Genomic DNA, 14,460 nt, shown 5'->3' with positions numbered 1-14,460 from the left:
AACTCTCAGAGACAGTGTTCCAAGAGCACTCAGTAAAAGTTGGAGGCTTCTTACGACCCACCCTGCAAGTCACAAATGTCGCTTCGTCCCCATTCAAGCAAAAAGGCCAGCCCAGATTCCAGAAGAGGAGAATTAGACTTTGCCTCTTAGTGGGAAGATTGCAGAGAATCTGTAGCTGCCTTAAATCCGTCGCATAAGGAAAAGAAAAAACTTAAGGTCTCTAGTCTGCCTTTCTAGCAGCTTCTTAATTGCATCTTCCCTCCCTCCTCTACAGCCAAGTCTTTAGTCTTCTTCTTTAACATTTTTGGGGGAAAACAAAAACAAACAAACAAACAAAAAAACTATCTTTTTTCAGGACCTCTTTATCCTAAAAACATACAGTTAGTAGGGCTCTTATTCATTCATTGCCTTGGAATTGACATGGGCCTAATTTGTCTGTAAGTGATGTCATTAATAATTTTAATAACATATTATTTTTCCTAATTATAAAAGTAATACATGGTCATTGTAGAAAATTGGAAAACACAAAAAAAGAAGCTGAAGAAAAGTTAAAATGTCATGGCACTTAATTTGGCTTCCTGTTTCTGGCCTGTTGAAATCTTTTTTGGGTTTTGACTCTATCCATTTCTTATCCTCTGTCCCTCCCAGACTACCTCAAAGTCAGTGATAATGGAGACAGGTATAGGACCAGTCCTCTAGATTGAGTTTATAATAATGTCAGTAATAATTACTGAGAGATCACTAATAATTACTGAGAAATATCAAGTATCTAGAAAAAATGGCATATAGCAGAGCCATGAAAACCCAGAACATCAGAGTTTTCCCAGGAATCACAAAATGTCATTCCCAGGAATGACAAAGATTAAAAAACTGAGTTTAGATTATTTTGTTTGTCTGTTTTTTCAATATGGAATACTTCACAATCTTGTATGCCATCCTTGCTCAGAGACCGTGCTAATCTCCGTTGTTTCAATTCTAATATATGTGTTGCCAAAGTGAGTACTATAGACGGTTTTGGAAAATGTTTATGAAAAGCAAAAACAAGTTTGCTTAGCTTCATCAGTAAACAACTAGGATATTTCTAGTTCTCCGTTCTGAACAATGCTGTAGCAAACATTTTTGTGGGTGTGTCTTTTGGCAGAGAAAACAGAATAGATTTTCTCTAGAATAGATACCTACATGTGGAATTACTTGGTCAAGTCATTTTTTTTTTTTTTTAGTATGTTTGCAGTTGCCTCCTAAAAGCCTGTACCAATTTATATTCCCATCAGTCAGTATAAGAATACCCATTTGGGGGTGCCTGGATGACTAGTCAGTCAAGCATCCAACTCTTGATTTCAGGTCAGGTCATGATCTCAGGGTCGTGAGATTGAGCCTGGCATCAGGCTCCATGCTGGGTGTGGAACCTACTTAAGATTCTCTCTCCCTCTCCCTCTGCCCGTTCCCCTTCTCATTCTCTCTCGTTCTCTCTCCCTCTTTAAAAACAAAAAACAAAAACAGGAATACCCATTCCCCACATCTTTATTAACTCCATGAATGAAAAACCTTAACTTTTGCCAACTTGATGAGTGAAAATAGGTTACTATTTTTATTTTCTGGAGAAACTTAACACCTTTCCAAATGTTTCTGTTTCCTCTTCAGTGCATTACTGATTCATTCCTCTGTCAGTTTTCCCGTGGCTTGTTATCTCTTATTTATTATAAGAATATATTCTGGATTTAGTAGTTTACTGTATATGTCTATGTATTGTTTTTAATTTTGTTATACAGAAATTTAATTTTATGTAATTCTGTTTTCTCCATCCTTTTATCCTCTTTGCATTTTATGCCTTACGTGGCTTTCTTTCCCTCAAGAATATAAAGCTATTTATCTAGATTCTAATGTCTAACTTTGGCTTTTAAATTTAGCCATCTGGAGCTTATCTCTAGACAACTAATGTCTGAGAGAAGGGAAACTCATGAGGAGACGCCCATGGTCAGCAGCCCTCTGCTTGGGAACAGTTTCTGTGTCACAGTGTAGAGAGCTGGAGTGGAAGCTGAGCATGGCAGTCCCACAGAGCTGAGGGAGGCAGCCATCCATGGCTGCTGAGACAGTCGCCTTCTAGGGCAGAAAGGGGGCATCAGAAAGGAAAAAGCTGTGCAGAGAAGGGTTCCAGGTGGTCTGTGTGTGAGTCACCCTGTGTCTACGGCTGTGGGCTATGCTGTCCATGTGACCATTGGTGGCCAGACTGCTGGAGGTTTACCAGATAGCCTGAGATGGGAACAAAGATACTAGAACCAGATGGGTGTAGACATCTACCCAAGGCAAGGAACGGTCCCCAAACCCATGCACAGGGAAGGAAGTGTAGGCTGCATTCGTTGCAATTTCACAGGGACCCACTTACGTGTGCATATGCTCTATAATGTTTTCCACCAAATCTTCAAAATAAGCTTGGTCTTCGCAGGGTACTTCCTGCACGTGCTGAAACTTGGTGAGAAATGAACTTCTTCTGTTCTCTCTGATCTACACATTATTACTCCCCCTTCCCGCCCCGCCCCCCGGACACACTGGGTCTCTTTCTACAGCTGTGACAGTAAAAATGTCTCGAAAGAGTCTCAGAGGAGTCCCAGGAACGAGGATATTTAGGTCACGGTGTGTCCAAGACATCAAGTTCCTGCCACAGTGAAAAAACTGCACTTTCTTTTTTACTATTTAACTGAATTACAGTCAGCATACAATATTAGTTTCAGACGTATGACAGAGTGAGTCAACATTTAGATTGTTTGTATGTATTACTAAATGCTCCCCATTGAAGTCTGTCACCATCTATCACTGCCCAAACCCACTATAATATTGTTGACTGTATTCCCTATGCTGTACTTTTCATCCCCATGAAATATTTATTTGATAAATGGAAGTTTGTACCTCCTTTTTTAAAAAGGATTTTATTTATTTTTTTGAGACAAAGCAAGAGAGCGTCAGTAGGGGTGAGGAGCAAGAGGGAGAGAGAGAAGCAGGCTCCCCGCTGACTAGAGAGCCCGACGCGGGGCTCGATCCCAGGACTCCGGGATCGTCACCTGACCTGAAGGCAGACACTTAACTGACTGAGGCACCCGGGCACCCCAAGAGTCTATAGCTTTTAATCCTCTTAACCTGTTTGTCCATCTCTTCACCCTTCCCCTAGTGGCCACCACCAGTTTATTCTTTATATTTCTTAGTTCGTTTTTGGTTTCGTGTTTGTTTGTTCATACACTTTGTTTTTTTATATTCCACATGTAAGTGAAACTATATGGCACTTGTCTTTTTTCTTTCTGGCTTATCTCACTTAGCATAACACCCTCTGGGCTCTTACATGTCACAAACAGCAAGATTTCATTCTTTTTTACAACCGAGTAATATCCATGCACGCATGTATCGCGTCTTCGTTACCCAGGTCGCTTCCGTATCTTGGTTATTGTAAGTAATGCTTCAATAAGCGTGGGAGGGCATACATATTTTCAGATTGCTGTTTTTATATTCTTTGGCAAATACCCAGAAGTAGAATTACTGGATCATATGGTATTGCTATTCTTAATTTTTGAGGGACCTCCCAGCTGCTTTTAATAGTGGCTGTACCAGTTTACATTCCCACCAACAGTGCATGAGTGTTCCCTTTTCTCCACATCCTTGCCAACGCTTGTGATTCCTTGTCTCTTTGATACTAGGCGTCTGACCGGTGTGAGGTGACAGTCTCGTTGTGGTTTTGATACGCATTTTCCCTGATGATGAGTGATGTGGAGTATCTTTTCACGCGTCTGCCGGCCATCTGTATGTTTTCATGTCTTTTTGAGAAAAATGCCTATTCATTTCCTCTGCCCATTTTTTTTTTTCATTTTAAATTTTTTTATGTATTTATTTGAGAGAGAGCGGGCAAGAGAGAAAGCACAAACCAAGAAGGGAAGAGCTAGAGGGAGAAGCAGGCTCCCCACTGAGCAGGGAGCCAACAATGCAGGGCTCGATCCCAAGACCCTGAGATCATGACCTGAGCCAAAGGCAGACGCTCAAGCGACTGAGCCCCCAGGTGCCCTCTCTGCCCATTTTCTAAATCGGATTGCTTGTTTTTTGTTTTGTTATTGAGGTACAGGAGCTCTTTATATACTTTGGATATTCAGCCTTTGTCATATATGTCATTAGCAAATACAGCAAGTTTCTGTTCCTTTTGCTGATGATTTCCTTCGCTGTGCGAAAACTTGAGCTTGATGTAGTCCCAGTGGTTTATTTTTGCTTTTGTGGCCCTTGCCAAAAGAGACAGATCCAAAGAAAATATTGCCAAGACCGATGTTGAAGAATTTACTGCCCATTTTCTGTTAGAAGTTTTAGGGTTTCGAGTCTCATGTTTAGGTCTTTAAGCCATTTTGAGTTTATTGTTGTGTATGGTGCAAGCAAGTGGCGCAGTTTCATCGTTCTGTGTGTGGCTGTCCAGTTTTCCCAGCACCATTTACAGGAAGAGACTCTCCTTTCCTCCTTGTATATTCTCATCTCCTTTGTGACCCTTCTCATCTCCTAATTGACCATATAAGCACGGGGTTATTTCTGGGCTCTTTATTCTGTTCCAGTGATCTCTATGTCTGTTTTTGTGCCAGTATCATACTGTTTTGATTCCTACAGGTCTGTTGAGTATCTTGAAACCTGGGATTGTGATGCCTCCAACCTTGTTCTTCCTTCTCAAGATGGCTTGGGCTGTTCAGGGTCTCTTGTGGTGCCCTACAAATTTTATGGTTATTGGTTCTATTTCTGTGAAAAATATTGTTGGTATTTGGATAGGGACTGCCTTGAATCTGTAGATCGTGTGGGGGAGTATGAACATTTTAACAATATCAGTTTTTCCACTTTGTGAGCATGGTTTTCATTTCCATTTATTTGAGTCATCATAGTTTTTAGGATACAGGTTTTTTCACTTCCTTGATTAAATTTATTCCTAGTTATTTTATTCTTTTCGATGTGAGTATAAGTTGGATTGTTTTCTTAATTTCTCTTCCTGCTAGTTCATTATTAGTGTACAGAAACACAACAGATTTCTGAATATTAATTTTGTATGCTGTGACTTTACAGAATTCATTTATCAGTTCTGATGGGTTTTTTGGTGAAGTCTTTCGGGCTTTCTACATATAGTATCATGTCATCTGCAGGTAGTTTGACTTCTTCCTTACCCATCTGGATGCCTTTTCTTTCTTTCTGTTGTCTGGTGGCTGTGGCTAGGACTTCCAATACTCTGTTGAATAAAAATGGACACCCTTATCCTGTGCCTGATCTTAGAGGGAAAGCATACAGCTTCTCACCATTTAGTATGATGCTAGCTGTGGTTTTGTCATATACGGCCTTCATTAGGTTGAGGTGGTTCCCTCGAAGCCTGCTTTGTTGAGAGGTTTTATCCTAACGTTGAGTTTTGTCAGATACTTTTCTGCATTTACTGAGACAATCATATGATCTTTACCCTTTGTTTTGTTTCATGTTGGTTGATTTGCAGATACTGAACCTTCTACTGGTAAGTCCTACTTGACTGTGGCAAATGATCCTTTTAAGGTATTTCTACATAGGGTTTAGTCACATGTTTTTAACTTATTTTTGAAGTGCATTTGACATAGAGTTGGTTTCAGGTATAACACAGAATGTTTGAACAACTCACCACGATCGTTGTAGTTACCGTGTGTCACCATACAATGTTATTAGAATATTATTGACTGGGTTCCCTGTGCTGTACTTTTCATTTGTGGCACTGACCTATTTTATAATTGAAAATTTGTACCTCCTAATCCCTTTCATCTATTTTGCCTATCCTCCCCACACTCTGTCCTCTGGCCACTACCAGTTCATTCTCTGTATTTAGGAGTCTCTTTCTATTTTGTTGTTGTTCGTTCTGCCTTTCATTTTATTTTTTTTTAAGATTTTGTTTATGTATGTATCTATTTATTTTAGAAAGAGAGAGAAATTGTGGGGTGGGGGCAGGGAGAGAGGGAGAGAATCTCAAGCAGACTCCACACTGAGCGTGGAGCCTGACACAGGGCTTGATCTCATGACCCTGAGCCAACCTGCACTGAAACCAAGAGTCTGACGCTTAACCCACTCAGTCACCCAGACGCCCTTGTTTTGCTTTTTAGATGCCGCACATACGTGAAATCATATGGCATTTGTCTTTTTCTGGGTTTGCTCATATTTTGTTGAGAATTTTTGCATCTATGTTTATCAGGGATATTGGCTTATAATTTTCTTTTTTGTTGTGTCTTTGGTTTTGGTATCAGGGTAATACTGGCCTCATGAAATGAATTTGGAAGCATTCCTTCCTCTTCAAGTTTTTGGAGTAGTTTCAGAGGACAGGTATTAATTCCTATTTAAGTGTTTCATAGAGGGGCGACTGGGTAGTGCAGCGGGTTAAGCGTCTGACTTGGTTTCAGCTTAGGTGGTGAGATCGAGCCCCACATTGGCTCTGTGCTCAGCAAAGTCTGGTTAAGAGTCTCTCTCTCCCTCTCCCCCTGCCCCTCCCCTAATCCATGGGCACACTCTCATTCTAAAATAAATAAGTAACACTTTTTAAAAAATAAATAAAAATAAACGTTTTGTAGAACTACCTGTGAAGCCATCCTGTCCTGGACTTCTGTTTATTGGTAGTTTCTTTTTTTTTTTATTACCAATTCAGTTTCATTACTTATAATCAGTCTGTTCAGATTTTCTATTTCTTTCTGACTCAATTTTGGAAGATAGTATGTTTCTAGGAATTTATCCATTTCCTCTGGTTGTCCAACTTGTTGGCATATAAATTTTCATGGTAGTTTTTTATAATTCTTTTTTTTTTTTTTTGGCATTGGTTGTAATTTCTCATTCATTTCTGATTTTATTCCTCTTTTTTCTTGATGCACCTGGCGGAAACTTTATCAATTTTGTTTATCTTCTCAAAGAACTGGCTCTTAGTTCATTGAGCTTTTCTATTTTTCTATGTCTCTGTTTTATTTATTTCCACTCAAATCTTTATTATTTCTTTCCTTCTATTAACTTTGGGCTTTGTTTTTTCTCCCTTTTCTAGTTTCTAATTTGACATAAGGTTAGATTGTTTATTTGAAATTTTTCTTGTTTCCCGAAGTAGACCCGTATTGCTATACATTTCCTTTTACAACCCTTTTTGCCACATCCCCAAAATTTTGAACTATTTTGTTTTCATTTTCACTTGTTTCCAGGTATTTTTGAATTTTCTCTTTGATTTCTTCATTGAGTCTATTTCCTATAGCTCTTGGCCTCTCCCAGGTTTAAGTCTCACTGATTTTTAAAGCCAGACATCATGGACGTTCTTCTTACCAGGGTGGTGGGGGGCTATCTGATGTGGTCCTTGATCCCCTCACTCCCCACTTGACATCCTCCCCACTTGTAGGTCACTGCACTGAGGGTTTGGTTCCCACACATGTCTCTGCCCCTCCTATCCTTCTCCATGTGGCTTTCCTTCCATCTTTAGCTGGGGAAGAGCTGTTCGGTTGGTTTTGGGATACTTTGAAGAGGGAGATGCTCTAGGCCTGTCCAAGACAGGAGCTTTGTCCTATCCGCGGACAAGGTGCACTGAGGATGCTTCCACCCTACTGTGTTTCTCGACTCAACCAGACTACATTTTCTCATCGGTCTCCTTCTTCCCAGAAGCTTTGGGTTTTTTTTTTTCTTTTTTAACTTTTTTTAGACTTTTAAGTTTAGTGCACACAGAGTCAACCCATTCACAGAAATCTATCGGAGGAAGCTAGAGATCCTCAGAAAAGATGAAGTGGTGGGAATGAGGTCAGACAGCTGTAGAATCCAGCTGTGGCCTCCACGAGGTTGAGCGTGGGACCCATTCCAGCCTGCGTTCTGCAGCTTTTCCCTCCAGGCCCTGGTGTCTCCAGGCAACAAAAGGCAAGTGAAATGAACCTTTTGGAAGTGAGTGCTGTAGCTCGCTGGGGTTTTGCTTTGCTTTTGCCCCCCTGTGTTATTTATGAGTGCGACCTCCGCATTCACCCCTGTAGAACTTCATTTGTCAGCACTCTCAGCCACTCAAGGGAATATGTTTGGATAGTCACTGAAATTAGTTTAGCTTCTCATGTAAATACCCTTCCGTGTATTTGCTTTTCTCAAATGTCTTTTGCTGCCCTGAAGGCAAGATTCTGTATCTTACAAAATCTGCTTCTGAGCATTCGTAGAAACTTAACGTGTGTTGGAGGTGCTTGGAATGTAACCGTATATGTATTTATGTGTATCTGATACCATATACCATATATGTATATATCTGAGACTTCCTTTCCTGGAATTCTTTTGCACTCAGAAATATTTTTTTTTATAATTTTATTTTTTATAAACATATATATATATATTTTTTTTTTTCCCCCAGGGGTACAGGTCTGTGAATCTCCACGTTTACAAACTTCACAGCACTCACCATAGCACATACCCTACCCAATGTCCATAACACCCCCCCTCCCAACCCCCCTCTGCCCAACAACCCTCAGTTTGTTTTGTGAGATTAAGAGTCACTTATGGTTTGTCTCCACTCAGAAATATTGCTAAGGTGTTTATATCCCAGAGAAAGTTAAAGACAATTTGCAACAAGTAATTACCATTTCCCTTGGGGAAATAATCAGCAAGAAGTTTCTTTTGGTTGTTCCTCTGCTTTTTCCCCCTTGGTAACTCTTACAGGACATAAAATCCAGAAAGTTCTCTGTCTTTTTAACAGCCACAGTTCATTCCCTTAAGACGATCAGTTCATCTTTCTTTCCTGCTTTCCTTGTTCCCTTCCTCTCATCTTCCCTCCCTCCCTCTCTTTCTTACTGAGATAGAACATGCAAGCACCGTTCTGTGAAATTTCGCAACATGCAAGTACCCATGCAGTTAGCATCCTGGTCTAGAAACACAGTATTGTCTGCACCCCCAGAATCCCCTGCCTGCTCCCAGCCCATTCCTAACTCCCAGTTAAGGGTAACAATTATCCCACTCAATTTTATTCAGGAATAGATAACAAAGAAAATAACTGACGATATAGCTTGTAGAATGCCTTGTAGATCATTTTCTGGTTTTGCTCTTAGTTATTCTTTTGATGAACCCCTCAGAATTCAGCTGAATGGTAATTGGGAAAATGAATATATTAACTAAATATCTTGGGGGTGTTTGTGTGATTAGGCTCCATTTTCTGCATACCCTGCCTCAAAGCGTAGCTCCCCCCGCAACATCTGCTAACTCCTCATGCACTAAGATACATCATACAGCTCCCAAAAATATGCCTCAGTGAGCGGTAACAATCCACCTTTATAATAACGATAGTAACAAAGCCACCCCTGAGGTTTGTACAGTGCTTACATCCTCTTACGTGAGGTATCAGAAACGTGTGCACGTTTTCAGTTGTTCGAACAGCTGCGTTGAGTTGGGAATTGTTGATACTCTTGTCGCGCCAATGGAATTAGGATTTCAAATGACATTCAGGGAACTAGAATTGAGCTGTTCCACTTTATCCTAAGAAGGGTAGAGTCTTTACTTGATAGCCTTGGGATGAATACAATGCTGCAGATCACTGATCACCGCTGGTTGTCTTCCATCTCTTCCAATGTCAGAACAACTCAGTCTTAAACATGGCACCTGTGGGTTACAGGAAAGAGAAGCATTTCCTCACCCGGATGTTGGACTTGATAAGCCGCCTAGATTTGGAATTTCCATAATTCCATTTTTTTTTTAAATAGGGCACTTTCTTGTTTAGTGTTGGGTGTGGTCTTGCTGCTGAAGTACCGGGGTCTGCTGTATAGCAGGCTTCATGTTTCCGGAAAGGCCCGCAAGCTGCCCTCTGTCCAGAAGCATCCGGGTTCTCTGAGCTCTCCTGATGTTGTGAGTCATTTAGACTAATTTTTTTCAACTAGACTTTACAGTTTCTACCTGTTGCTCATTTATACTTAAAGGTCAAAAACTGCTCCTGTGGGGCACCTGGGTGGCTCAGTCGGTTAAGCATCTGCCTTCGGCTCAGGTCATAATCTCTAGGTCCTGGGATTGAGCCCCGCATCATGCACCCTGCTCAATGGGGAGTCTGCTTTTCCCTCTCCTCCCTCTGTGCTCTCTTACTCTCAGTCTCTCAAATAAATAAATAAAATCTTTAAAATCAGAACTTCTCCTAAGTAACAGTGAAATACTGGGCACTTTCTTGGTTTTGTGAGACGGGTGGCCTCGTCACCCATGTTGGGTTTCTCCGGCCTCTCAGAATGCTTCTGAAGATCATACAGATGAAGGAAAATGACATTCTGTATCATAAAGAAAAATATGATACAAGAGATAAACGTGTAAAATGTTCTCACGTTTTAGGAAATGAAAGATTTCTCAAACCTTAAAAGCTTTAGATGTGAAGTAAATTTGTGACAGACGGTAGGCAGAAGAGGAGGGAGAAAGAAAAAAGGAGGAAGGAAGGACAGCAAACATGACGTGCTTTGCTCTCGGGCAGACCTGCGATTTGCCCCTGACTCTGGCCCCAGCGATATTTCTTTCTGCTTCGGCTTCCTCATCTGTGAAGTGGGTACAGCGCTATTTACCAGGTATTGTCGTTCTGAGCATGAAACGAGGAGATGCCCAGCACCAGGCACGTTGTGAGCCCTCATATCTCAGGGACTTGCATCTTGGTCACTCATTGGATGTTTGGCTTTCTACTTAAAATGTGGCCTTTCTGACAAAAACACCACTTCTTATGGCCTCAGTTTCTTTTGACGATGAAATGGGATGTATGTCGACGTTGCCTCTTGGAGCGAACGCTTCTGGATATGGCACATGCCTGTCCCATTTTCACTGATGCCCAGGACCGAGCATGAGCAATAACCATGAGCAAGCGGCCCCTGGAAAGAACTTCCCTTCCACCAGGTCACAGGCACCGTGAGAGATGGGCTTGGAGACGGGGTCTCAGATGACCTCTGCGTGCCAAAGTAAAGAAGGGGACTCTGTGTCGACGGGCACTGGGAGGCCTGGTTTTCCAAAGGCTGGCCCACCCCGGCTCCTTGCCCCCACTCCCCAGGGCCCGATGAGCATCTGGTTCTAGTGCCTGAGACTTCGAGTGAACTGGACAGGATGTGCCACCCCTCCCACACCCCATGTCTTTCCTCTTCTTTTTTAACATGCAGACCTCTTCAGAAAATATAAAATTACAGTGTTTCCCATTTCGAAAGCAGCATCCAGACCCCATCGGGTAGCTCCAGAGTCTCCAGAGAGACTGTCTGAAGCCAAGAATGCAAATGATCAGCTTACCAGGAGGCCAGGCTGATGCACATTCAGCCCGAAAACGGAGACGGGGCATTCTCAGACTTTTATGTAACATGGCTGCTTAGCAGCTCTTAAAATCTGGTTGTGCTTGAGTCATGAAAACCGGAATGAAGAGGCATTATTATGGTTGTGCGTTGCCCTCGGCCAGATAGCTTCCCCCGGGTAAATGTAAGTGCAAACAGGCTGGAGAATCTGACTTCCCTGAAACGGTGGCACTTTGTGGGAGAATGTTCTGGGGTCCCCCTGGGTCATCCTGGGCTCTGGCTAGAAGCCAGGAGAGGTTTGATAGAAAGGGCCACAGGGTGGGGACTTGGCCTGCCAGAGTGTCTGTCATCCAGGTAAACCCAGTGTGTGTGATGCGTGGATGCCACCGCTTCCGGCCTCCGTGTCTTTCCTATAAAATGAGCCATTTGAACCTACCTCATCGCTAGCGGCCAAGCTAGCTCAGACTAACACAGGGAAAATCTAGATAAAATGCTCAAATGAGTTGGCGGGCCATTTGCTTCCAAACCACTCAGGAACGTGCATGGGAGAACTATACCATATTTTATTACACATTTCCACATCCCTGTGTTCTTCAAAGCTTTTTACACACACATAAGGAGTCTCCCTCCCCCCTATTCCAATTTACCTTCATGTCATGTTCCTCTTCACCCCTCCTCCCCTAGTCAAGTGCCATCGCGTCTGGGGGAGACATCCTACATCACTTTCCAGATAGTCAGGTTGAGCTGCTGCTGATGGGTATGTGGTTTGGGCAGAGGGAGGGGGAAGTCGCATCCACACGATCAGAAAGAGCCACGTCTTCACCGTCCACTCACCTCTGCCCACTTTGTTGTCTCTGTGGGCTGCCTGCCTCTAAAGATTCTGTTTTCGTCATCACTCTGTACCAAGCATCTGCTGGGGTTCCCACCAAATCCAGAGGAGGACCCCATATTCCCTTGGAAGGCCTCATAAACCTTGGGTATTTGACGTGCTAGCAAGGACACTGTTGAGTATGGGGGGGTTTCTTTCTCCCTGAGAAGCCCTTCAAGTTGTGGGAGAAGAGGGTATTAGCAGGAATAAGCCATGAGACCAGCCATCTAGGTGTTTAAGATCTTGTTTTGTCTTGGTCTACCTGTTGTTCATTGGGGTCATACATCGTGACGACCATGGTGAGGATTCTTCCTTGACCAGATAAATCTGGGCAGTGCTGGGACATGGAAAGCTGATTGAGTGGGTAGATTTGAGAATAAGATATCTCCGAGCTTTTAATGTACCACTGGGTAGGCAGAAATTCCCAGGGTTTGGAGCCCTGAAGGCTTTTCTTCACACAATTCTGTGAGTGGATTTGGGCAACACCGGGCCATTGCTGGCAGCAGAATTAAATGGACTTCCTGAAGTCTTGCGTGGTTTCTTATCCAGCCTTCCTGCAAACCCAGAGGTGGATACCCCCTTACTCATAGTCTCCTTTGTCCTCTCTGCCTTTGCACAGTTTGGAGATTAATGCTGCTTTTCCTCCCCCTGACAGAACATCGATATCACCAATTTCAGCAGCAGCTGGAGCGATGGTTTGGCCTTCTGTGCTCTCCTCCATACCTACCTGCCTGCCCACATCCCGTATCAGGAGCTGAACAGTCAGGAGAAAGTAAGTCACCTGCCCAGTCACCCCTGGTTATCCTCTAGAACATGTGAGAGGAATTCCTATAATACCATACTTCCTGATGGGGTGGTATTCATAGACTCCACGTGGAAACTAGGATATTGATACCAGGCAGAGAGAAATCTTGAGTGAATGATGAGGCCGTAGGATCCTACCCTCAGTAAATACCTCCCAGTGTCCCTCATGGCCTGGAAAAATGGGATGGAGACCAGCTTACTGTGACTGCTGAGAAGTTCCTATCACTCATTTTTTTGAAAGAAAGCCCTGATGAAATTTCACCTTTGTGGTTTTAAGACCTTGGCCAGCATTTTCGAAGTCTTTTCCGAAGAACCGGAAGCACCACCAAAAGGATCTAGCTGCTCAGATAAGCTTGGAAAACTGTATATTACATCACATTCTCAGAGATTCTTGACACTCATTAGCACGGTAACGACTTCAAGAAGTCCCACTGAAAGAAACCTATGTGACTCTGTTTAACCCTACATTTATCAGATCCATAGAATTTTTTAATACAATTACATATAACAAGAGTCAACAAATTTTCCTGTTAAGGGCCAAATGGTGGACTTCGTGGGTCCAAGGTCTTTGTCACAGCTACTCATCTACCATGGTAGCGCCCAGGTAACCCCAGAGAAAATGAATGGGCATGCTGTGTCCCAATAAAACTTTATTTACAAAAACAGGCTGAGGGCCAGATTTAGTCCACCGGCTGATAATTTGCCAAACCGTGACCTAGAACATCCTACAAAATCATATCCCAGAGAGTGTACTTTGGGAAATGCTGCTCTGGGCCCTGCTCATTCTCTCCACAAATATTTCTTGCCAAACATCATACACAGTAACAAAGATAACAGTGAACCATGTAGACCTGTTCTTTGCTCTCTAAAGTAGAGACACAGGTCCACAAGTGAGTAAACCTATAACAGGTAATGTTATAAATAAATAAATAAATTGCAGAAGAGCTATAAGAGAAACTTCATGCTGTGGGAGTGAACAGGTTTCCTGATTTAGATCAGGAAGGCTGAGAAGGCCTCTCTGAGAGGCAATGCTCTTCAGAACAAATAAGGAGCTAGTAATAGAAAGAGCTAGGGGGAACCTTCCAGAGGAAGGGAGCAGTCTGACAAGGAAAACAATTAAATAAATAAATAAATAAATAAAAATTTAAAAAAAAAAGTAATTAAGATTACACATTCAACTTTCCAGTCATTGAAAGCCACATTCATTAACAGTCTAACAAACTAGTAGCTACCATATTGGGGAGCGCAAATGGAGCACTTTTCCATCATTTTGCTTCCCTTAGGCAGCAATTACCTACGCCCTGATGACTCCTGAATTTGCCTCCAGCTCTGGTCTGAACTCCGCATTTGTCATCCAATGGCCTGCCTGACCTTGCAAACTGCATTCTTCAGGAACATCTCCCACTTAACATGATTAAAAACAGAACCATTGTTCTGTTTTGTTTTCCAAATGTTTAATGCTCTTGTGTGGCCTGCTTCGTGGACTACCAACAAAGAACCACACAAAAATTTTAGGTCTTGAGATTTTTATACGCTCTGGGATGGTTAATTCTATGT

The 14,460-nt window shown here is 42.4% G+C and overlaps 1 protein-coding gene and 1 non-coding gene across 4 annotated transcripts in view; one reads left to right on the top strand and one right to left on the bottom strand.

Moving 5' to 3' along the window:
* Positions 1-14,460, top strand: part of SPECC1 (sperm antigen with calponin homology and coiled-coil domains 1) — a 218,428-nt gene that overhangs the window by 189,466 nt on the left and 14,502 nt on the right. For all 3 annotated transcript variants that reach the window (XM_032841337.1, XM_032841336.1, XM_032841338.1), the window contains one exon: positions 12,755-12,871. In XM_032841337.1, the coding sequence (XP_032697228.1) occupies positions 12,755-12,871 (117 nt within the window). The remainder of the gene's footprint in view (positions 1-12,754; positions 12,872-14,460) is intronic.
* Positions 902-1,003, bottom strand: LOC116857368. The gene has a single exon (XR_004380745.1). It is a non-coding gene; the product is annotated as a U6 spliceosomal RNA (small nuclear RNA).

This window comes from Lontra canadensis, unplaced genomic scaffold, assembly GCF_010015895.1.
Source record: "Lontra canadensis isolate GAN:19392208 unplaced genomic scaffold, GSC_riverotter_1.0 scaffold122, whole genome shotgun sequence".
In the NCBI taxonomy this organism is placed as follows: Eukaryota; Metazoa; Chordata; class Mammalia; order Carnivora; family Mustelidae; genus Lontra; species Lontra canadensis.
This window is presented reverse-complemented; position numbering and strand designations above follow the sequence as displayed.